A 26,303-nucleotide genomic window follows, 5' to 3' on the forward strand; every position below is an offset into this window, starting at 1 on the left:
TCCAGTTATTAGTAACATTTGCTTTCTTAAAAACGTGTTTAGGCAAGGTTGAAAAGCCTTGCGTTAGGTAGAAAAAAAGGATATTAATTAGTATTAGGATATGGATGTCAGGAAAACTGCAATTTTTTTAGATCTTTGAAAGACAATGTAATTCTGCATTACTTATGTTATTAAAAATTAATTTTAAAAAAAATTTATACATATGTTTAACAGAAAGTCAGACTACTTCAGGCCAGAAATCATGTTCATGTACATCCAAAAGCTTCACAGGGTAAAAGTGAAACTTACTTTGTTTTTCAAACTACTGAGAGATTCCCAATTTAAAAGAAGAGAATTTTTTAGCTAGAATTGAGCAGTATTCTTCCTTATTTTTACCAGCAATAAAAACATTTAATTAAATTATAGATCTCAAAAGGTAACATAAACCTCAAAAAAATTCCCAAGGTGCCCAGAAACAAAATCCTTTTTTTTTTTTTATTAAAGAAAAAAAAGTGGTAGTTTGAAAACTGGTCTTAAAAGATAACTTCTTGGGATGGTCTAGTGTTTACTATATTCTATCATTAATAACTGTAGAACTTTAAAAATTTATACATACAATAAATGTATTCATTCAGGCTATGTTTCAGCTTTAATAAGAAATGAGATATTAAACTTGAACAAATATCTAGATTACTTTAAGTACTGCAATGCACACTTTAGGTTACAGAATGGTCAAAGCATGAAAGTATCTGAAAAGTAATCTTTAATGAGTTCTACACTGCCTAGATATTTCAAGTTTAATACAAAGCTTAAAACACTTCTCCCAGTAACAGAATGTCAGCTCAGCCACAGTGAGTATTATGTGTATTGATTTTGGCAACAACAGACTACAAAAAGGGACAGGAGCCAACTGAAGAAAATGTCACCAGTGTCTAACTTCTGAAAGAGTAAGTGAAAATGGCCTTTACTCACTTGTTCAGTAACAAAAAAGTATTGCTAATGATCCACTTGTCTTTTCACAGATGTAATGTGAATAACTAACATCAGTGTCTCTTCTAGAGGCAGAAGATTCTTATTCACTACTCAGTTACTGAAATGCATCCTCTACTTTCTAGACCATTCTAATTGGTCTTTCTATCTCTCGCCTCTTATTCTAGTCTCTTTTAAACACTGCAAATTAATCTTCCTAAAGCACAATATGGAGATAGCCTTAAAAACAACCAAAAGTTCTGGCGAGCATTCTAGATTCTTTGTGATCTGGTCCTCATTAACTCTGCCAGCCATCTCCTCTCTGCATTCTTTTCCCTTCCACATATTGTCACAGGGATTCAGAACTTTATAATTGTGAGAAAGTAGAAATGGTCTAACAGAAAAATTGTTACTTAAACTGAGGGAAGCCACTAAAAATATATTTAAGAACAATTTATAATGACATGAGAAATATGTATGTTACAATGATGAGTTTTTAACAACAGGCATATAATTAAAGCAATAGGGACACAGCACAATCCCCATCAAGCAAAAGTACAACATGTATAGAAAAGGCCTGGATAAGACTTTCAGCAAAATGTTAATGAATTATCTTTGGGTGGCAAGGATATCAATTTTTCTTGCTATTCTACTATATACAATTTCCAAAGTTTTATGTTTAAAAAAATCCTACACATCCTTTAAGATGCAGTCCAAACAAAACACCTTCCCAATACAAAGTTATTTTTTTTTCCTATAAACTCCAAAAAAAACTTGGCTTGCTTTCATTTTTAGTTATCCTTATATTCTATCTTATAGTCACAATTTTCTTACTTTACATAAATTTATTATATACACTATCAATAACATTTGACACAATTAATTACTCCTACCTTCTTAAAATACTGTCTTCACTTGGATTCCCTCAAAAAAGCACTCTCTATTATTTTTCCTTCTACTTGAATGGCCAATCCTCAGGCTCCTCTCCTCAAATTTTAACTGTTGAAATGCTCCACAAATCAGGCCTACAATATCTGCGCCTCTCTTCTCTCCCACAGTCAATTTCATGGCTTTAAATATCATCTTCACCTTGGTGACTATCCAGCTTGGACCTTTTCCCTAAACTCTATACTCATATGACCACTTGGATGTCCAGGAGGCATCTCAAACAGACTCCTGATCTTCGTCCACCACCTGTGCATCATCCACCATCTGTGCATCCCATTTTAGTACTGGCAAGTCCATCCTTCTTACTGCTCAAATGAAAACTGAGTCAACCTCTATTGTTCTTTCTCTTACACTCCAGTTCAGTCCACCAGCTAATCTCATTCGCTCTATTTTCAAAATATATCCAGAAGCCAACCACTTCTCACCAATTCCACCACTAAACTAGTTTGAGTATCATCATCTCTCACCTAGATTATCACAACAGCCTCCTAACTGGTCCCGCAACATCCACCTTTGCTCCTAGAAATCTGTTCTCCATCAGCAGTAAGAGTGATCGTCATAAATAATGCCATCCCTCCACTCAAAACCCTCCAGTGGTTTCCCATCTTTTTCTTAAGAGTAAATGCCAGTGCTCTGACCATGGTGTCTTTGAAGGCCATATAGGACCTTGTCTTAGTTTACCCCAGCCACACTGGCCTCCTGACTTCTGCTCAAGCATCAGGCTTACTCCAGACATAGGACCTTTGCCCTGCCTTGAACATTCTTCTTTCAGATGCTGTAGCTCACTTCCTTCACATCTCTGAATCATGTGCCATTTTATCAGGAGCCTTCCAGATTAGCCTATAAAAATGAGCAATCCTTTCATCCATCATTCTTTATAAACCCTTCCCTATTTTATTTTTCTCCACAGAACTTATTCCCATATAATAGCTTATCTATTCATTTGTTTATTTGCTGTCCCATGAGCTTAGGAGTGTTGCTTTTTTCACATCTTATCTTTACTTGCTAGAACAGTGCCTGCCACATTATGGGCCCTCAATTATTGATTTATTGAACGAATGGATGAAGGACCTTAGATCTTTTATTAGGCAGTACGTGTCTTAAAGAGTTGAAATCTATGTTGTATCTTCCAGAGCACTCGGTACCTGCCTGGTGCCTGTCAATTTTTCTGCCAAGTGAATAAACATAATGCTTCAACAAAAGAGTAAGATTCAAAGGAAAATAAGGGATATAAACAAACCAACAACATGACTGTGCTTACCTGTTCTATTGCACTTTTTAATTTGTTCATGTGGCTTTCAAAAAGAGGAAAATGTGAAAAAAAGAATTCATTAAATTTGTTATTTTCATCTTCATCTTTGGATAATGAAAAGATTACCCCAATTGCAATCTTCTTTTTCCTCACAATTCCTGGGTTAGGGCCACAGCTCTCATCTGACAGATTAAAGCTTTCTTCTATAGACCTTAAAAACAAATTTTTTTTAATTTAAAAGAAATATAAAAATAGCTAAATTCACAATTTAATCTCCTTGATGATTAAATGTAGGCAAGCTAAAGTCTTCTGCTGTTTTATCAAGTAAACCTAAAAATTCTGTATCAGATGGATATATCTTTGAGAAATCTACTGGCTATTCCTTCATTATCACATTGTTATAAGAAATTTTGAGTCAGACTGGGAACCCTTTGAAAAAAACAGTCACTAAAAAATAGATAATCCCAATTCATAACCAACCTAAACATGCCCGAATTTTAAGGTTTATAGATGAGTCTGATACAATCTCTTCACAGTTCTAGACTTGTTACTTCTTTTGATTCCAGGTGTAAAATCAAAGGTGAAGGAATAAAGGGAGTGGGTAAAGGAGAAGCTTCATAGTCTATAGATATATTTAACATGGATGAAGGTCCCAACAGAAGAGTTAAAACTATAAAACTTTAGAAGAAAACAGGATAACAGTTTCACCACGTTGGGTTTGGCAATGATTTCTTGGATGACTTCCAAAGCATAGGCAACAAAAGAAAAAAAGGGATAAATTGAACTACATAAAAATTAAGAACTACTGTACATGAAAGGAATGGACACTATCAATGGAATGAAAGGCAACCCATAGAATGGGAGAAAATATTTGCAAAGCATTTGTGTGATAAAGGATTGATATCCAGAATATATAAATAACTCCTACAACTCAACAACAACAAAACAAACAACCTGATTTAAAAATAGGCAAAGCACTAGAATAGCTATTTCTCCCCAAAGAAGACATACACATGGCAAATAAGCACTTGAAAAGATGCTCAACATCACTAGCCATTGGGGAAATGCAAATCAAAACTACAATGAGATACCACTTCACACCTATTAAGATGTCTATCACTATCATAAAACAACAACAACAGAATAACAATGGGAATGATGTGGAGAAATTAGAACTCTTGTGCATTTCTGGTAGGAATGTAAAATGGTGGTAATTCCTCAAAAACTTAAAAACACAGAATTACCATATGATCCAGCAATTCCACTTCTGGGTATATGACCAAAAGAATTAAAAGCAGGGATTCGAACTGGTATTTATATACCCAGTGTTCATAGCAGCATTATTCACAATAGCCAAAGGTGGAAACAACGAAAATGTCCATAACAGATAAACGAATAAAGAAAATGTGGTATGTAGTACAATGGATTATTATTCAGCCATAAAAAGGAATGAAATTCTGATTCATGCTGTAACATGGATGATACCTGAAGACATGCTAAATGAAATAAGCCAGACATAAAAGGACAAAATAAATATTCTATGATTCCACTTATATGAGGATCTAGAGTAGTCAAATTTATACAGATAAAACATGGACTGGTGACTGCCAGGAGCTAAAGGGGAGGGAGGGATGGGGAGTTATTGTTTAATGGGTACAGAGTTTCAGTTTCGGGAGATAAGTAAGTTCTGGACGTGAATGGCTGCACAACAACGTGAAGATACTTAATGCCACTGAACTGTATACCTAATCATCGTTATAATGGTCACTTTTATGTTATACATAATTTACCACAATAAAAAAATGCAACATATTTAAAAAGTTTTTAAGTTACAGACTTAAAATACACAAAATATAAGTCAAGGCTCTAAAAAAAAACAAACAAACAAACAAACAAAAACATCATACAAAATTGTGTTTAAGGAACTATTCAATCTTGTTGTTAATTTAAGGTTCCAACGTACCATCTGGGAAATACGCCATTCTCCAAACTTGTTGTTTGGCTGCGTCGCCAACGTCTCTGGTAGCTGCTAGCACAACTTCGGGTAAGTGAGGAGTTTGGAGAGGGAAATGGTGTAATAAGCAAACTGCTGAGAGATGCTGTGAAGTCAGAATAAGAACAAGTATAATGTATAAGTCAATTATAACTAAGTATAAGGACAATTTCTTTTTAACAAATTTAAGAGTGGTAACTCAAATTTTCCAGTTTGCTTCATGAGGCTCTAAAATTTCCATTAAAAGAAAAATATCATTGGAGCAAGGTCCCAAAGAAAAATCATATATTAACAGTGTGTTGGCAAGAGACTCTGAGACAATTCCCCTTTGACATCCTTACCCCCACCTCCCAGAAGAAAACGCTACTTTGAAATAAAGCATTATCCCTTTGGCCATGACACAGCCCCCTAGCTTAGCTGAACACTCAGTGCTTAAATTAAAAGAAATATGATGTGACTCAATTTTAATGCAGCAGTTGGATTTTAAGAACAAAAGCTATATTTGAAAGTGTCTCAATATCACTTAAAGATGTCATTTAAAAGTACTCGTGGATCACTTATGCATAGGTAGTCAAGCCTCTGACTGCTTGACCACTTTTAATAAGAGTCATGACTATACCTATTAAGCTCCAAAAAGGGTAAACCCTATAAACTGCTCTCTGGAGCATTCTAAGGGGAGACACACTCCAATAGAGTCCACTCTAATTATAATTGCTGCAATCCCTAAATGTAGGAATTATTCTTTTTCCAAAACCATTCTCTGCAATCCAAAAGCTCTGTTTTTTCTTGGGCTAGGAATTCTCTCCTTCCCACTGGATCTATAGAGGAAAAGACATTAAGAACTTGCTTTTGTTTAGCAATATTTTAGATTCCTATCTTCATGATTATCACTACATACTGCAAATTTGTAAAGTAACCAAAATCAGAGAAGAATTATCATCATCTATGAAAAGGTCCATGCCACATGATATATCATTTTAGATACCAGGACTGAAAACTAAGAGACTGACATTATGAAGATCTGTTCATTTGAGTTCTCGCTGACAAATTCAATGATAAAGGGGAGACCGTTATGTACCATGCAAACATCTGGACCACCAATGAATTAATTCTAAACTACTTTCTTGAAACAACCCCATTCTATCAATTAATATTGTAAAACTTTGTGGTCTAAGATAAGACTGGGTATGTATAACTAATCTGGGTATGGCTTCTGTGAAAAACCAAATGTTACTCTAAATTTGGAAAAGCTGCTTTACTAAATTATGATATTACAATTAACCCTGCAAGAAAATACACAATTGACTTAAATAGCATGCATGGTTTTAATGATTTAAAGAAGCCTTATAGATCAATTTAGCCAGGCCCTTCACTTTATAGCTGAATCAAATGAAGTACGAAGATGTGAATTTATCACCTCCAAAATTAAATTCCTGCATTCCTGCCACGGAAAACAAAATCTCTAGATTATATAGAAGCAACAGTATTAAGAAAAATATACCCTAGATTAGTTCCAAAGAACAAAAATAACAAACTCAATTAGAAAAGACAGGTGAGATTATTTGAGAGATGCAGACTTTTCCTATTATAGTAGTGGTTCTCAACTCTAGCTGTCCATCAGAATCAGGTGTTGACTTTTTCATGTTGTTTTGTTTCTCAAATATGGATGCCTAAGACTTTCTCTAGGCTAAATCAGCATCTTCAGGAGTAGACTGCAGGCATCTGAAAATTTTTTTTGAAAATTCTTATTATTCTAATGTAAACCTAGAGATTATAACAGGTAAGCTTGGACTTCTCATCTATACTCAAAATTGAACTGCAAACAATTTAAATACCAAGAGCCATCTAATGTGACAACACACATGAACAATCATCGTGAATAAAGTTTCTCATACCTAACAAAAATTCAAGATTAGTCAGTCCTTCTTTCATTTACGCTGATCTCTGGGCCCTGACAAACACTTTTCCTTTTAAATGGCATGTCCTTCTGCCATGCCTTTGCCTGGGTAACATCTACTTATTTTTCAAGACACAACTCAAGTGTTATCCCTCTGTGAAGCACTGGTGGTCCCTGCCCTTGCCCAGGCTGTTAGATGCTGTTTCTCTGAACCTCTTGGCACAGGTCTATTACAGAATGCATCACACAATGAACCATGACAGATGATTTTCCTAACTATTCTCTCAGTAGACTCTGCTCTTAAGGCAGAATCTGGGCTTTACTCTTTTTCTTTATCCCCAGCATGTTTCAATAAAAGCCAAATTTTAGGAGAGTCTATATTTGAAAGAAATATGTATAACATTAGATCAAAGTGCATAAGTCTTTCCAAGCAAGAGACAGTCTAATTAAACTCCAGTTAGGAGCAGGTAGATACAAGCAAATGTGTTCTTCTACCATGCTACTCAGCAGTCCTTTCCTCATCCTGGCTCAGCTTGAGCCAGTGTGCATTCATCCAAGCCGTGCTCCACCAGGCACATTTCAGAGCGAACATGAAAATGTTTTAATTTAAAACATTCCTCTCTGCTGTTTCTACAATTCTCTTGTAATATCAACACTAACACACTGCATACATAAAACTGAATGATAAAGTCAAAGATAAAAAAGAAAATCAATGTCAGCTAACAGCTATCTCATAAACACTGTACATGAACCTGGCCTTACCAGAGCGAGCTATGCCGCTGTCTCTGTCCTCATTCAGCTCTCTTCCAGGCATGTCCATTGGGTTGCTGTGAACTGTGAATCAAGACAAAACTGTCAGTTATAAAATATATTGCTATTCAGATTGACGTTGTTCCTTTTAAATAGCAAACTAAATCATGCTCATCTCATTGCATTCCTTTATTGTTTTCAACAGCATGGCACAAACCCAACACCAAGAGCTATTACTCAGTTGAACAAGCTTTAAGCTTTGATGATTTGACATATAATATGAAAATAATGTATATCTGAAGAAGCAAGGGCGACTAAATTAAGTAGAAGCATAGTCAATGACATAGGAAGATATTCACAATATACTATTAAATGAAAAAATAGAGCAAGCTACTGAACAGTAAGAATGACGTTGCTGGAGCTATGTGATGGGTATATGACAGTTCACGCTACTCTTCTGCCAATGTCAATATATGTTTAAAAATTCTCCACAATAAAAATTTTAAGAAAATGGTTTCAAATATTATTATCCCAATTTTGTTTAGAAAATAAATAAATAAGGAGGTTATTTCTGCCTGAAAGATGGCTAACATATATTTTTTGCCTGTTTTTCACATTTTCCAAATTTTCTATAATAAATGTATATTGCTCATATCTCATATTTGTAAGGAAAATAAATATTAATTAAAACAAGAAGTTGGATACAACTTCCTGAATGCCAAAGCATAAACACACTCTATAATCATCAGTTTAACGATATAAACAAATATACTCATATATGTCTTTTATAGAGAAATTATAATGGTGCTTGTTCATCTAAATCTTAGCTCCAAGAGAAATATTCTTATGGAATAGTATAGATCAGAAATTTTACAATCATAATAAGATATTGGTGAACTATGGTACATAAGCTACTCAGCCATGGAAACAAGATAGTGTCACATTAGAAATTCCAACTGGATTATAATAGTAGTCATACTAAAATTTAGTTTGAAATTCTAAAGTTAAAATCATTATCACATAATGAGACAAGAAATGACAAACTGAAATTTCATGAAAATGTCAATTCCACTGAATAAGTTTCTGGAAACTTCAAGAACATACTCAGCGGAAATAAATTAAGTTTGTGCACTTCCTATGCAACACTTTCTTAACCACACTCTCCCCAACTGCACTGATTTACTCTCTTGTTTCCACAGCTTAACTACACATTCTAGCCACTGGGGCACACCAACTAGTCTACCCACACAGCACATCGCAAACCTGCAAAGAAAGAGGCGCTCCTGATCAGGCGGAGCGGACCCTGTTCAGAGAATGCCCGCCTGGGGCTGCAGAACTGTGAAAGACCTACATGGCAAAAACGTAAAATACATGTGAAAGAGGGCTGTTAGAGAAGCAGCAGTGCGTCAGGAATAAAAGGTGAGCTAAGGCAGCACAAAAGCAGACCAACAGATATGGACAGAAACTTTTAAACTAAATAAGAATAATTCAAGCTGGCTTCCCTTTTTTGAAATGGCATGGTTTCCCTCTGGTCATAGCTTATGTCAAACGTAAGAATTTCATGCCTATTTACTAATAAATATGTATAAAACAATAAAAATAAGCTTCCACTATACAAGGTAAAAATTATTTTGGGGTGGCCAGATGGCTCAGTGGGTTAGAGCACGAGCTCTCAGCAACAAGGTTGCTGGTTCAATTCCCGCATGGGATGGTGGGCTGTGCCCCCTGCAACTAAGATTGAAAACAGTGCCTGGACTTGGAGCTGAGCTGCGCCCTCCACAACTAGATTGAAGGACAACGACTTGGAGCTGATGGGCCCTGGAGAAACACACTGCTCCCCAATATTTCCCAATTTAAAAAAAATTATTTTAAATGCTCAATCCTTTCTAATCTAAATCAATGTTTTTAAAGATAAAAAACAGTAAAATTTGACATTTGCCAAATAAATTTATCTTTTAAAAAGTCACTTTTAAAATAATAGTATTCTCCTGCACCAGCAGTAAGGAGAAAACCACCTAAATGCTTGACTGAGAAAACAACACAGCGTACAACAAAGAGCAAATACAGAAAAGGGATCTATTGACAAGTAAGTACAAAAATAGTTTTTCCTAACCTAGTGATAAGTTACAACGTAATGGAAGAAACCAAACTTCCTAGACCAGGGTCAGCCACTAAGGAAGCATGCCACCAACACAGCCTGTCGGGGCCAGACTCCTGGCTGTCCAAGAAAAGTGGCTACTACACACTTGACCAAGAGAAGATAACAGAGTCTAAAAGACCCAAAAAGGACAACATTAGAGCCTAGAAGCAAGCAGCTGGGTTACCTGTTAGTTACTCCTAATCAAGATGGCCTAAATAGCCACCTAGGAGATTTACCTAGGATAAAAAAGGGAGCTTTCTGTTTAAAAAGTGACAAATGTATTTAAATTGCTAATAGATATTTTTCTATAACAAGACCTTCTATAATTAAAGTGCATATGCAGCAATCCTTTCATGTTTCATTGTTCAGTTCTTCTTTCAAAACTTATCTGCTCTCTTTAAACTCCTTCCCTACCTACCTCTTCCTTCCTCTCAGCATGTGACTTTGTCTCCTATAACCCTATGTAAATGCCTATGTATATGTGTGCACACTCATAGAATTCACCAGATGGGAACTCTCCTTTTCCTACCAACCTATCCCCAAACTTAATCAAATTCTCACCCATCCTTGCCTCCTTCATGCCTGAGCAGTAATAACAGGTAACATTATTCAGGCCTTACTGTGTGCTAGGGAATTATTCAGTGAAAAATCCTGAGACGTCCCTCACTCTCTCCCTTCCAAAGCTAATTCTTCTAAGTCAGCTAAGATCTTCAAAAATCTCATTTTGCCAAGTATTACCTCTATCTCTAACTTCATCCTGTTTATAACCTCCTTTTCCATTAACATTTAAACACAGCCAAAACTATTCTAACCTTCTGACCATATACGTATCTAATCCTATAGTTTAGCATTTCTTACAATGTGGTCCCCAATACCCGGGGAGTCCCTGCGGCCTTTTCACAGGGTGCCTGTGAGGACCTTCCCTTTCCAACTACATATCTGTGAGACTGGGTTTTTCTTAATACATTTCAACCAAAACAACATATCACAAGAGACTGAATACAGAAGCAGATAAGAGAATCTAGCCATCTCCAAGTAAGCCAGACATTTAGGAGATTTACAAAAGTGTAAAACAATGCCAGTCTTCTAACTCAATTATTTTTGCCTTGGAAAATAGTTATTTCAAAACATGTTATTTATGTTAACATGAAAGGGGTTATTAGTGTGAATTTTTAATGAATTACTACGTGAATATTTTTCAATTTTGTTTTAGTTTCTAATACAGTATGTATCAACAAATGTAACCCATATAAACAAAAGTTCTCTGTGGTCCTCCATAATTTCTAAGTGTTTAAAGGGGTCCTAAGACCAAAAAATTTGAGAACCTCTGCTTCATCTTGGAAAAAAAGACTAACTTCTGATCTCTCCTCAACTCTGCTTATATTCTCCCCACTGAAACTGTATGCGTAGGCCACCAAAAGCGTTCCTGTTGCTTAATGCAGCCCAACATTACATTTTGAACTTTTCCCCTTCAGTTTCCATTAATACACTAAGCTTTCTTTCCTCAGTCTCCTTTCTGTGCTTCTCTTCCCCTTCTCCTTTCTTTAAAGCCAGCATTCCCCAGGGTTCCATCCTCAACAACCTTTCCTTCCCATTCTTTACATTTCCTAAATCATCTCTTTCATTCTTGCTTTCCATTATCATTTATATGCTAATGATCTCAAATCCATGGTAGATACAGCTGTCTGACAAAGACCTGTGAGTTCTCCCTTCCTCAATATCAAGTAGTCTCCGGGAAGCAACTGCTCAGCTAGGGACAGTAGTTCTCAAATCTCCTTATAGATAGGTGAATCCACCAATGGAATAGAACAGAAGTAACACCGGTCACTTTCTGGCTGTAGTGGGTATGAAGGATACACGCCCTCTCCAGACCTAGTCCCCTCTCACTGGGGTGGTGCAGTGGAGCTCTGCTTGGAGTCCACATGTGGAAGAAGGCAGAACTCCCAGGAAAGAAAAGAGACTGGAGAAAAACTGCTTACCAACGAGAAATACCCTTCTGAACATTACATGAGTAAAAGAAACCTCTATTGTTTTAAAATTTTTATATGTTCATTAGTTTCATGTTACAGCAGCTACTACTACAATATACCTATCTATCTAACTAACATAATGGGTATCTCCACTTGGCTATCCCTCCAATATTTCCAATCCAACATGCCTAAACCTAAAATCATCAATTCCCTATTTGTTTCTCATAGTGAATGGCACCAATATTCACGCAATTACACAACCAGATGACAAAGTACCACCCTTGATCCCTCATTTTCCTCACCTCTTCATTTACCAACTCCTAACCAGTCTATTTTCCTAAATGAACTTCTCAATGACTCTTTATCCTCACTAACACAATCTTTAGGTCCCTATTACCTGTCACTTGTATTATCACAAACAGCCTTCTAATACAAGTCTTTCTTCAATCCCACCAGCTTACTTGAATCCATTCCCACTGCAATTCTTTTGCAGAAATAAATCTGAACTGAGAATTTTTCTATATAGGAGTACCTCGTTTTATAGCATTTCACTGATATTGCGCTTTATACAAATCGAAGGTTTGTGGAAGCCCTGCATTAAACAAATCTAGCGCTGTCATCTTTCCAACAGCATTTGCTCACTTCGTTTCTGTGTCATATTTTGGTAATTCTCACAGTATTTCAAACTTTTTCATTATTATGTTTGTTATGGTGATCTGTGATCAGTGACCTTTGGTGTTACTATTGTAACTGTTTGGGGGTGCCATGAACCACTCCCATATAAGACAACAAACAACTGATAAATGTTGTTTATGTTCTGACCAATCCACCAACTAGCTGTTCCCCAATCTCACTCCCTCTTCCCGAGCCTCCCTATTCCCTGAGACACAACAATATTGAAATTAGGTCAGTTAATAACCCTGCAGTGACCTCTAAGTGTTCAAGTGAAAGGAAGAGTCGCACATCTCTCACTTTAAATCGAAAGTTAGATATGAGATTAAGTTTAGTGAGGAAGGCATGTTGAAAGCCAAGATAGGCTAAAACCTATGCCTCTTGCACCAAACAGTTAGCCAAAATGTGAAGGCAAAGGAAAAGTTCTGGAAGGAAATTAAAAGTGCTACTCCAGTGAACAAACGAATGATAAGAAAGAGAAACAGACTTATTGCTCATATGGAGAAAGTTTTGGGGGTCTGGATGGAAGATCAAACCAGCCACAAGATTCCCTTAAGCCAAAGCCTAACCCAGAGCAAGGCCCTAACTCTCTTCAATTCTACTGAAGGGTAGGATGTGAGGAAGCTGCAGATGAAAAGTTGAAAGCAGAGGCTGGTTCATAAGGTTTAAAAAAAGAAGCCATCTCCATAACAAAATTGCAAGGTGAAGCGGCAAGTGCTAATGTGGAAGCTGCAGCAAGTTATCCAGGTCTAGCTAAGATAAGTAATGAAGGCAGCTATAATAAACAACAGATTTTCAATGTTGACGAAACAGCCTTTCATTGGAAGAAGATGTCATCTAGGACTTTCATAGCTAGAGAGAGGAGAAGTCATTGCCTGGTTTCAAAGGACAGGCTGACTTTCTTGTTAGAAGCTAATGCAGCTGGTGACTAAGTTGAAGCCAATGTTCATTTGTCATTGCAAAAGCGCTAAGGCCCGTAAGAATTATGCTAAATCTACTCTGTCCATGCTCTATAAATGGAACAACAAAGCATGATGACAACGTATCTGATTATGACATGGTTTACTGAATGTTTAAGCCCACTTTTGAGACCTACTGCTCAGAAAAAGATTCCTTTCAAACTATTACTGCTCATTGACAATGCAGATGGGCACCCAGGAGCTCTGATGGAGATATACGAAATTTTTTTTTTTTTTACATTTCTAACACAACACCCATTCTGAAGCCCAAGGAGTAATTTCAACTTTCAAGTCTTATTATTTAAGAAATACATTTCACAAGGCTATAGCTGCCACGGATAGTAATTCCTCTGAGGGATCTGAACAAAGTAAATTGAAAACCTTCTGGAAAGGATTCACTATTCTAGATGCCATAGAGAACATTCATGATTCATGGGGAAAGGTCAAAATATCAACATTAACAGTAGTTTCAAAGAAGTTGATTCCAACCTTCATGAATGACTTTGAAAGACAGCAAGAAAACTAGAACTAGAAGTAGAGCCTGAAGATGTGACTGAATTGCTACAATCTCAGGATAAAACCTTAACAGATGAAGAGTTGCTTCTTATTGCTTCTTATGGAAGAAAGTGGTTTCTTGAGATGTAATCTACTCCTGAAGATGCTGCCAAGATTGTTGAAATGACAACAAAGGATTTAGAATATTACATAAACTTTGTGAATAAAGCAGCAGAAGGGTTTGTGAGGAATGACTCCGATTTTGAAAGAAGTTCTACTGTGGGTAAAATGCTATCAAATAGCTCTGCATGCTAAAGAGAAATCATTGGTGAAAGGAAGAGGCAATCAATGCAGGAAACTTCACTGCTGTCTTATTTTAATAAATTGCCACAGCCAGGCCAGCCTTCAGCAACCACCACCCAATCAGTCAGCACCATCAAGGCCAGACCCTCCACCAGCAAAAAGATTACGACTCACTGAAGGCTCAGATGATGGTTAGCATTTTGTTTTAGCAACAACACATTTTTAAATTAAGGTATGTACATTGGGTTTTTTTAGACATAATGCTATTGCACATGTAACAGACTACACTATAACTTTTATATGCACTGGGAAACTAAAAAATTCATGTTATTTGCTGTATTGAGATATTCGCTGTACTGTGGTGGTCTGGAAACACATCAGAAATATCTCTAAGGTATGCATGTATTCTGAAAACTCCTCTGGGTGGCCTTAAGAATGCCCCGCAAAGGTCTCCAGCTATAAGGACTATAACTGACAAAGCACCCCAGCCGCTATATTCTGAAATCCATTGCCCAAGTTCACACGTCCCATAGACTGTTCCCAGCCACTGACTGAACACAGCATGTACAGACAGTAAGGCAGGTCCATTTTGGCAAGAAGTGAGTCTCTCCTGACAACCAAGTTTGACTCGAAGCCTTGTCAATGGCCTTACCCAAACCTGCCTTGGACTGTATGGCAGGCTGGACACTTCCATTCAACCTTCTAGTCCTCACTTTTGACTTGGGGTCAGACTTGCATCACAATCTGAGGGATCTCTCGACCTTTCCCAGCTCCCTCATTTTCTCAAACGGAGTCATTTCCCCTAATAAAATCATTGCATATTTAACCCTGTGTTGGCACCTGTTAAAAAATAGATGGAGGACCCAAACTAACATACCTTCGCTGTAACCCAATGCTCAAAGCCTAGGGCTAAATTCCGCAGTATGGCCCATAGGGCCCTTTGTCATATGGCTCTTGCTCACTTCTTTCTTTTCACTTTCCTTACTCCTATTCTGTGCTCCACCCACCTTATTTATTCACATTCTTTCCATGCTCTATCATCTCTTGCCCTTAGGTCTGTGCACGTGTTATTGCTTTTTCCAAGAATATTTCTTTCCCCAACAGTCAGGCTAATCCTTCAAGCTCACTCACTTCTTCAAGGAAGCCTTCCCTGACTCTCCAAGATCGAATTAAGTGATCCTCCTCAGTTCTATCACACCATACTCTTAATCCTGTCCAAGAATTAACTACAGTATATTATAATGGTTCGATTATACTTGTCTGACTCCCACTAACTATAAATCTGTTGAGGTAGAAACTGAGTCTGGTTCACCTCAGGGCCTAGCAGAGTGCTTAGCATATGACAGATGCTTGGTAAGTATTTGTTGATTAATTGGAAATTTACAGAAAACAAGAAACAGTGCTCAAATATTCTTGATTCACAACAAGAATGTGCAAGTAAAAGCCGTTCATTATGTAAAGTCCATACTTCGTTAAATAATTTCCTATTCTATATTAAAACAGAGAACATAAGTAAATCTAACATCTACAGTATAATTTGCCTTTATAAGTGATAATGAATTTGTATAATTAAAATAAATAGCTTTTAATAAGCCCCTTAAGCTTTGAAAAGTGTCAAATTATAAAGAAAAAAGATTCAGTTATTTCCTTGTCACATTTTTACTTTGCTAAAACCAATGAAATAATCAAGTGAGATAAGAAAAAACAGAACTTATATTTTTCTACAAAAATACACACAATTTCTAAAGTACATGCCTGACACTGTAACTAGCCCACAGTGGGTGCTTAATTAATGGTTGCTCATTTGAATGAACATGAATTATAAAAAGTAATAGAATGTTATACTGTTCAAGTTGGAAGAAAAATCTATTTTCTACTAATACATATAATATTATACATACTTATTAAAATTACAAATAAAAATTCTCACTAAACAGGGAATGAGAGAAATATTCATCCTATTCTAACTGCAGTCTACTCTCTAACATATTACAGTTCTTCATGCACTAGAAATATGGTCAGCAGCAACTAGTTCCACTTTCTTGGATAAAACAAATGCCCAGAAATTTTACAAACAGTTTGTCACTTTCAAATGTTGAACTTAAATAAAAACAACAATCAACTAACCAAATACTAAATAAGTTGTTATTCTAATAAGCCTGCTAAGGAACATAAAATTTGAATATCTGCTCATCTGAATTAGAGATCACTAAAATGAGCAAAATTTTAAAATAACTTTTATTGTTATGGAATAGAGGAGGGGAAAAGTATACCAGTCTTCCTCAGCTGATATATTCAAGAGAGCTACTCAGGGCTTTTTATATCAATAATAGTACCTTTCAAAGATGTATCAAAGTTAAAAAAAAATTAGATCTTCAGCAGTTCTTTTTTTCAGATACAAAATAAATATTATGCTCAAAAATATGAAAATCATGTTTTTCAAATAATACAAACGTTATACACACTTGCAATTTAAATGATTTTTCCAATTCTAGCATTTGAAACTCTTTGGTCTTATAAAAGATGTACATTACTAAGAAAGAACTGCAAATCTTTGTCATACTGTTAACATTTTTAAAACTTATAAAACCCAAGGAACCATTTACCTATATTTCCAAGTAGTCCATTAATAACTGTGTTACTATCAGCCTTTAATGTACTGTTGTCCTGATTGATGAATTCAAGACTGTCTTGCAGCCTAAGGGGGAGAAGAAAGAAATAAATTCCAAATTCATTTTATGCTTTTAATGGCAATTTCTTATATATCCCAATGAAATTTTAAGGGCATAACAGTTTTTTAAGTTTTCGTTTTCTCTATTAGTACTATAAACTAATAATTAAGATCAGCGGTTGGCAAACTATAGCCTAAGGGCTAAAATCCAGCCTGCTGCCTGTTTTTTGTAAATAAAGTTTTATTGGAAGACAGCCACACCCAGTCATTTGTGTATTATGTATGGCTGCATTAATGCTACAATCGCAGAACTGAAAAACTGTAACATACTGTCTGGCTCACAAAGTCAGAAATATTTACTAGCTGGACCCTTACAGAAAAAGATTACTGATCCTGATTTGAACTACAAAGTTTCCCCTCAATTTTGGACCTGAAAATAGCTCCTAAACTTCTGTCAGAAAACAAGAAAGAAAAAAAAGAATCAACAAAATTATCAAACAAGTATATTTATTCTGCACATTATAAATGGCCTATATCACTTTTTAGTAAATTCTTCAAAGTAACAAAAATAAAATTGTGTGTTTAGTGCAAAGTATCCTTCCTTGAGACTTTAAGAACTATCAATTCAAACTAAAACAAGATGAAGAAACTGAGGGGATTAGAGCTAAAATCAGTCATTCCAATGTAGGACTTACAATTTCTACTTTAGTATTAAATTCTTTAAAAATAGTGCTTTGGCATAAATATATTTTAAGCATCAATGATACTATAAAAAACATCTCTCCCTTTCCTTCCTACAAGTTAAAAAAAGAGCTACAGGTATTAGAACTTTAGCTAATAAAACCTCTCAGAAGTCTTTTTAGAGCATTTACAATTAATAGAGGCTCTTCAGAATGTCTCTAGTTTGGAGTCAGCTCCTTGCTACCTCTTGCTGCTTTTGACTTTGGATACCCCAGGTATGCTGGCTAGCCAAGTTTCTGATTTGGCACCTACAGAATCCCTCCCTGGGGTTCACTACCACCTCATGCTAGGTCCAGTCCTTCATTTACTTGGTTCTGGCATAGAGCCCATTATCCTGACATCAGGGCAGCTTCACTATTCTAATCTTGGCAATAGCAACTTGTAAGGTCCCTGTGCCCCATCATATGGCGGACCTAGGCCATTCCTAATTGCAGGGTTAATTCTGCCAGGAATCTAAAAACTGAAGAGGCACAACCTACAGATGCTAACTCAGCGTGGCACAGCAAATTGGAAAATCAGCCTGTCAACTTAACATGGAAATGCATTCAACATTTTACTTCCAGATATAGCTTCTAGCAAATTAGAGGAAGAGAAACCACATTTCCTGTTCTCTAACTAAAAACAAGACCCAACAATATGCTGCCTACAAGAGACTCACTTCAACTTTAATGATATACATAGGCAACATGAAGGGACAGAAAAAGATATTCCGTGCAAGTGGAAACCAAAAGAGAGCCAGGGAAGCAATATTTATCAGATAAATTAGACTTAACCAAAAATGGTAACAAGAGACAATAATGGTCATACAATGATAAGGAGAGTAATTCACCAGGAAGATATAGCAATCATAAATATATATGCACCCAACATCAGAGCACCTAAACATTCTAAGGAAATACTAATATATCTGAAGGAACAAGTACACAACAACTTAATAGTAGAGGACTTCAATACCTTACTTTCAACAAGATAGATCTTCCGGATATAAAATCAACAAAGAAACATAGGACTTGAACCATACTTTAGACTAAATGGTACTAACGAATATATACAGAACATTGCATCCAACAGCAAGAAAACCCCATCTTCTCAAGCACACATGAAACATTCTCCAAGACAGATCACACGATAAGTCACAAAACAAGTCTTGGCAAATTTAAGAAGACTTAAATCATACCAAGTATTTTTTCTGTCCACAATATGAAATTAGAAACCAACAATAGGAGGAAAGCTGGAAAATTCACAAATATATGGAGATTAAACAACATGCTTCTGAACAACCGATGGGTCAAAGATTAAAAAAAAGAAAAAAATCAAGAAATATCTCAAAACAAATGAAACTGAAGCACAGCATAGCAAAACCTACAGGATGCTTCAAAAGCAGTTAGTTCTAGGAGGGAAGTTTATAGAAACAAATGCCTACATTAAGGAACAAGAAAAATCTCAAACAAACCGCCTCACGTTATACCTTAAGGAACTACAAAAAGAACAAATTAAGCCCCAAGTTAGCAGAATACAGTAAGTCCTCACTTAACATTGTCAATAAGCTCTGTAACATTAAGTGAAATGATATATAATGAAACCAATTTTACCACAGACTAATTGATATAAACAGGAGTTAGGTTTCTACAGCATCTCACAATGTTATAACGAAATGACATTAAACAAAACGACATTGAGGACATGTTGTAACAAAACCCAGAGGGGAAATAAATAAAATAGAAACTAGAAAAATAATAGAAAAGACCAATAAAACTAAGAGCTGGTTTTCTGAAGAGATACACAAAATTGACAAACCTTTAGCTAGACTAAATCAGAAAAACAGAAAGAGGACTCATATTCATAAAATCAGAAATGAAAGAGATGTTACAAATGATACCCCAGAAATAAAATTTAAAAATCATGAGAGACTACCATGAACAATTATATGCCAACAAACTGGATAACCCAGAAGAAATGGATAAAGTCCTGGAATGTACACTCTATCCAGACGCAGTCATGAAGAAATAAAAAATCGGAACAGACCAATAACGAGTAAGGAGATTAAATTGGTAATCAAAAACCTCCCAACATAGGAAAGCTCAGGACCAGATGGTTTCACTGGTAAATTCTAACAAACATTTAAAGAAGAATTAACTACAATCCTTCTCAAACTCTTCTCAAAACCAAAGAGGAGAAAACACTCCCTGCACTCTGAAAGCCACATAAGGACAACATAAGGAAAGAAAATTACAGACCAATATCCCTGATGAATATAGATACAAAAATTCTCAACAAAATATTAGCAAACTGAATTCACAGCACACTAAAGGATCATTCAACATGATCAAGTGGAATTTATCCCTGGGATACAAGGATAGTTCAATAAATGCAAAGTATAAATGGGATACACCGTATTAATAGAATGAAAAGTGAAAATCATATCATTATCTCAATACAGAAAAAGTATTTGACAAAAATCCTGTCATGCAAAAAAAAAAAAAAAAAAATCCTCAACAAAGAGAGTATAGAAGGAATATACCTCAACATAATGAAGGCTGTATGAGACAAACCTAAAGCCAACATCATATTCAATGGTGAAAGGTTGAAAGATATTTTTTTTTCTCTTAAAACCATGAACAAGACAAGGATGCCCATTCTTACCATTCCTATTCAACATAATACTAAAAGTACTAGCCAGAACAATCAGGCAAGAAAAAGAAATAAAAGGCATCCAAAGAGAAAAAAAAAGTAAAGCTGTCTATGTTTGTAGATGATATGCTCTTATATGGAAAAAATCCTAAAGCCTCCACAAAAGACTGCTAAAACTAAAGAACAAATTCAGTAAAGTTACAGGGTACAAAAATCAACATATAGAAAATAGTTGTGTTTCTATACACAAGCAACAAAACATTTGGGGGAAAAAAGAAAACACTCCTGTTCACAATAACATCAAAAATAATACAATATTTAGGAATAATTTAATGAAGGAGGTAAAAGATTTGTATACTGAGAACTACAAGCCTTTGATGAAAGAAATTGGAGAAGACACAAAATAATGGAAAAATACCCCGTGTTCATGAATCGGAATAAATATTGTTAAAATGTCCATTTAACCCCAAGCCATCTATCGATTAAATGCAACTTCTGTCAAAATTCCAATGGCATTTTTCACAGAAATAGAAAAACAATCTTAAAATTTTATGGAGCCACAAAAGATCCCAAATAGCCAAAGCAATCTTAAAAAGAAGAGCAAAGCCCCAGGTAGCATATGTCCCAATTTTAAATTACACTACAAAGCTACAGTAATCAAAACAGTATAATACTGACATAAAAATAGACACACAGATCAATAAAATGGAATCAGGAGCCAAGAAACACCTCCACCACATATATGGTCAACTAATATTTGATGAAGGAGCCAAGAATACCCAATAGGGAAAGGATAGTCTTTTCAATGAATGCTCTTAGGAACACTAGATAACTGTATGTAGAAGAATGAATTGGAATCCCCTCTTATACCATTCACAAAAATGAATACAAAATGGATTAAAGACTTAAACGTAAGATCCAAAACCGTAAAATTCCTAGAAGAAACTGTAAGGAAAATGCTCCTTGTCACAGGGTTTAGCAGCAATTTCCTGGATATAGCACCAAAAGCACAGCAACAAAATAAAAAACAAAGACCTGGAACTACATCACTAAAAATCTTCTGTACAGCAAAACAGTCAGCAAAATGAAAAGGCAACTATGGAATGGGAGAAAAACTTGCAAATCATAAGGGGTTAATATCCAAAATATATAAGAACTCATACAATAGCAAAAAAAAACAAGCAACCCAATTAAAAAATGAATAGTTCATCTCAGTATTCAGGGGAACTGAATAGACAGTTTTCCAAAGAAGATATACAAATAGCCAAAAGATACATAAAAAGGTGCTCAAAATCACTAATGATCAGGAAAATGCAAATCAAACCACAATAAAATATCAATTCACACCTGTTAGAATGGCTAGACAAGAGATGAAAAGCATTGGTGAGGATGTGCAGAAAAGGGAACGCTTGTACACTGTTGGTGGGAATATAAATTGTTGTAGCCACTATGGAAAACAGTATGGAGATTCCTGAAAAACTTAAAAATATAACTACCACATGATCCAGCAATGCCACTTCTAGGTATATATGCAAATAAATTGAAATGAGGACCTCATAGAGATACCTGTACTCTCATGTTCATTGCAGCATTATTGACAATAGCCAATATGGAGAGACAAACTGTTTGTCAAAGGTTGAATGAAAAAAAAGATGCTATTCTCACACACTCACACACACACACACACACACACACACACACACACACACAGAGGAAGATAGGGAGAGGGGGAGAGGGGAAGAGGGGAAGAGGGGGAGGGGGAGGGGAAGGGGGAGAGAAATGTTATGCAGCCATGAGAAAGGAGGAAATCCTGTCATTTTTAACAACTTGAATGCACCTTAAGGGCATTATGCTAAGTGAAATAAGTCAGATAGAGAAAGACAAGTAACATATGATATCACTTATATGTGGAATCTAAAAAAGCCAAACTCAGAAAAATAGAGTGGTGGTTACCAGGGGCTCAATGGTCATAGGGTGCAAACTTCACTTTTAAGTTAATGAGTTCTGGGGATCTAATGTACAGCACGCAGATTATAGCTAATAATACTGCACTATATACCTGAAAGTTGCTGAGAGAGTAAATATTAAATGTCCTTACCACAAAAAAGAAATGGTAATTATGTGATAGGATGGAGATGTTAACTAATGCTATGGTGGTAACCATTTTGCAATGTATCAATGTATCAAGTCAACATGTACACTTTAAACCTATACAATGTTATATGCCTATTATAGCTCCATAAAGCTGGGGGTGGGAATCTGGTTTCCATACACTTTCAAACTGAAGTGATGGGGAAAAACATCTGAATTTCAGCTTCAATCCTGAGAGCAGTCTGTTAGTTTTCAGACTCTGCACATCTTAATTCATTTCTCCCTATGTCCATAACCACTTACGTATTGAGACTCCCACAGATGCTGCTGCCAGTCCGTGCAGTAAAAACTTTGCTGAGCATAAGCTGTGGAGGAGAACTATGAAGAAAAAGAGAGGGACGGAGAGAGGTCAAAACTAAAATACAAGAATCTTTTCAATTTATTATAAATAAAAATGTGTAAGTCACAGAAATTTCACTGCAGAGTTACAATAGCCATGAAGCAGCATTAAATCCACAGAACATCATAAACGGAGTAATCTGACATGCTTAATCTGAGTGAAAGCTATATGAAATTCTCTTATCTGCAAAAATATTAACTATTCTAAACGGATTCATTAAGAAAAATCAGAAAATCCCCTACCGGATTTGATGAATTTTTAAGGTGGATCCTTTGTAGCTCATTGCTACTGAGCCAAACATCATCTCTCCAAGCATATTGGCATCAGAAGAGCACCGAGAACCCTAAACAACAGCCACAACATTAATAAAATTGCAGAATTTAAAACCTTATGATTTTCAAATACTAATTTTTATTAAAAATTCTTTTGCTGTAGTTATTCTACATAAGAGTTTAACTGATTCTATATGGTATACACTGTTCTGCAGTTTGATTCTTGTCATTTCAGTGTCTTATAGATCTAACCATATTGTTACACATGGATACCTTTTAAAAACCACACAGCATTTCTATTGTATGAAAACAGCACACTTTTTATCAAGTCAGTTCCCCTTACTAATGGGTACTTAGGTCACTTCCAGGTTTTTGCTATTACAAATAAGCATTATTAACCAAATCTTATGCATATGCAATGCTTCTCCAGGACAGATAACAAGAAGTAGAATTCACTGAACTGGAATTTTTACTACTCCTATTGTGCAAAAAATTTGTAGTGTTTTTTTTTTTTTTTAAGGACTTATTTGAAACATTAGAATGACTTATTTTCAAAAAACTCTGATCAAAAAGTTATTCCTTTCCATTATTCTTTAATTGTCCTCATAGGAATCAGAAAAAAGCTAAAAATTGAACTCATCCATTTGCTTACTATTTAGATACTGTGGCAAACATCACTAATTATCTACCAAATATCTTATTCCTTAGTTTTTGAAGTCCTATTTGTTTCAGGGCAGCAATGTGCCCAACTGAAAATAAAATGCATTTCAGAGCCTCCTTTGTAAATAGGAAATTTAGGGTTGGTTTCTACATTCAAAAGGTTAAACTAATGGCTGGAGTAACAGCTTTCAGAACTATCCATTTACATGTATTCAATACAGGCCTGGTCAATGAGATATAAATGGAAGTCACTGGCGATGGAGACGCCATATCTGACCAAAAGGCAACAAGACACATTAATTCTATGTAGAAAGATAAGGGAGCCTTGCTCTCTAAGGCCATCTTGAAGCCCATATATCATACCTAAATGGCTTACCTCCAGACTTCTTGTCATGTGAGGAAAAGAATCCCTAATTTGCTTAAATCACTGTTTTAAAGGGTGTCCCAATGCAAGTCCTAACAGATAACAATTATATAACAATACAATTGATGAGGAAGATGACCCAAAGCATTTACAGATTTTACTACAAATAGAAAAAAATCCTAAGAAGAAACATAAAAATAAATTAGTGTTTACATTTTATGAGACCATACAGTTTGCTAGTAAAGATTTTCTTTAATACCAGCCAAATAGTTATCATGAATGTCACTGACATGTTATATATTTTAATGTGACAGTCTATAATGAAAGTCATAATTAAGAAAGTGCTATCATCTTTAATGCTTTTTTTTTTTTTTTAAAAAAAGGCCCTTATTTGAAAGGTCAATTCTTTGCAAGTACTCATTGATGAAAGCTAATAATCTATAATAATCTGCCTAAATAAAAAATAATATTCTAGTTACCTGAATCACATTTTATCAAGTGTAGTAAACTATATACTACAATAATTCAATGCCTTCTTGCTAAACAAACCGATTTCCAGGACCACACTAAACCTAGCAGAATACCTGGGAGCGTGACCTGGAAATCTGTACCTTAAAAAAAGAAAATCTCTAGGGATTTTGATGCAAAATGAGATTACAGTCACTCATTGATTCAGGGTTTCTAAAAATCTGGATCCATTTGCTAATATTCATTTTTAATTACATTTTATTAGGAAGAAAGGCAAGTTTGCACAATTGAGCAAATTAGCAAATGTCAACCTGGCGTGACTATGAAGCTGTTACATAGCACAGCACCGTCAGGACTTCTTAGGGTATCATGCTGCAGGTGGAGGAGAAATGCAGGAGCCAGGCAGTGCCTCCTGTGGGGAGCCATTCTGTAAAGCTCAGAGTTTCCTGTAACCAGGTATGTGGTGGGAAGGCCAGTTCCCGGACACAGCCTCCTAATAATATTTGCATTTTAACAACTTCAGAATTCTTTCACATATACCATCACACTGATGTGGTATAAGGGCCAATTTCCATCCAAACACAATTACCTAATTACAAATAATTTAAAAGCCTATGATTCCATTTTGGTACTTCTAAATATGAAATACTTGTGACAAAGTCACATCAGATGTATGAAATCAAATACTGATCTTATGTAAAATATAACAAGTGTATAAAGCATTTCCTCTGTAGTTGCTGATTTGTTTAATTCTGTATTTTAAAAGAAGTTACTTTTTTAAAAATTACTTTTAAAAAATAAAAACGCACATTTCTAATTGTGTATACTTCCTGTCATACTTCAATTTCACACTAAAGCCGAACTGTACAATTATTTTATATTTATCTTCATATTTCAATAATTTAAAAGTATGTAAAATAAGAAATTATTCAGGTAGCTCCAAAAATCTGAATTGGGAAATAAAAGGTAGAGAAAATACCCCTGCTACCTATGCTCATAGTTCTTTGTACTTCCCCTATCTTAAAATGTATCAAAGTTCATAAACTTATTTAATTATCTGCCTCCCCAGCTACAATGTAAACTCCAGGATGGTAAAAACTAGTCCACGTTACATCCTTTCCATAGTGTATACAACATGTTGTAGATACTCAAACATGTGTTTGAATGAATGAATGAATAAATGACATCAGTGATCTTACCTGGTACTTTGGACACTGGTCTTTCACATCAGAAGATGAGGTCATAGAACTATCTAAAGAGGAAGAGCTGTCTCCTCCAGGTTTCAGTTGGCAGCATTTCCCAAAGACTTTAACTTGAGCATCACTACAGAGTTTCTGAAATAGAGATATTATGCTCATTCATATTTTAACTGATTTTTAGCCACACAAAAATGTAATTGTAGTATAAAAAGCTTTGGAAAAACCAAAGATAAAATCATTCAAAATAATATAACCTGAACATAATGACTATTTGCATTTTACCATATTCTCTCCAATACTGTTTACTATTTTTTGTCTCACAACTATAATAATATCTGTGGAGTTTGTATTGTCCTGTTCTCAGCAACATTATTAAATTACGGAGATTTTTCTATATTACTATGGTCTACACAATATTCATTACTAGTGACAATAATATATTACAGCAGTTTTCAAATTATTTGGTAGCAAAACCCCTT

At 35.3% G+C, this 26,303-nt stretch overlaps 1 protein-coding gene across 2 annotated transcripts in view; it reads right to left on the bottom strand.

Moving 5' to 3' along the window:
* FNIP1 (folliculin interacting protein 1) overlaps positions 1-26,303 on the bottom strand; it is a 117,106-nt gene that overhangs the window by 37,039 nt on the left and 53,764 nt on the right. Inside the window, exons 3-10 of one of the 2 annotated variants that reach the window (XM_019756042.2) lie at positions 25,825-25,959; positions 23,104-23,204; positions 22,765-22,839; positions 16,934-17,025; positions 9,052-9,135; positions 7,801-7,872; positions 5,112-5,247; positions 3,158-3,359 (exon numbers count right to left, since the gene is read on the bottom strand). In XM_019756042.2, the coding sequence (XP_019611601.1) occupies positions 3,158-3,359; positions 5,112-5,247; positions 7,801-7,872; positions 9,052-9,135; positions 16,934-17,025; positions 22,765-22,839; positions 23,104-23,204; positions 25,825-25,959 (897 nt within the window). The remainder of the gene's footprint in view (positions 1-3,157; positions 3,360-5,111; positions 5,248-7,800; positions 7,873-9,051; positions 9,136-16,933; positions 17,026-22,764; positions 22,840-23,103; positions 23,205-25,824; positions 25,960-26,303) is intronic. The other variant, XM_019756043.2, reaches the window with a different exon arrangement.

The sequence above is a fragment of the Rhinolophus sinicus genome, linkage group LG10, assembly GCF_036562045.2.
Source record: "Rhinolophus sinicus isolate RSC01 linkage group LG10, ASM3656204v1, whole genome shotgun sequence".
NCBI lineage: Eukaryota > Metazoa > Chordata > Mammalia > Chiroptera > Rhinolophidae > Rhinolophus > Rhinolophus sinicus.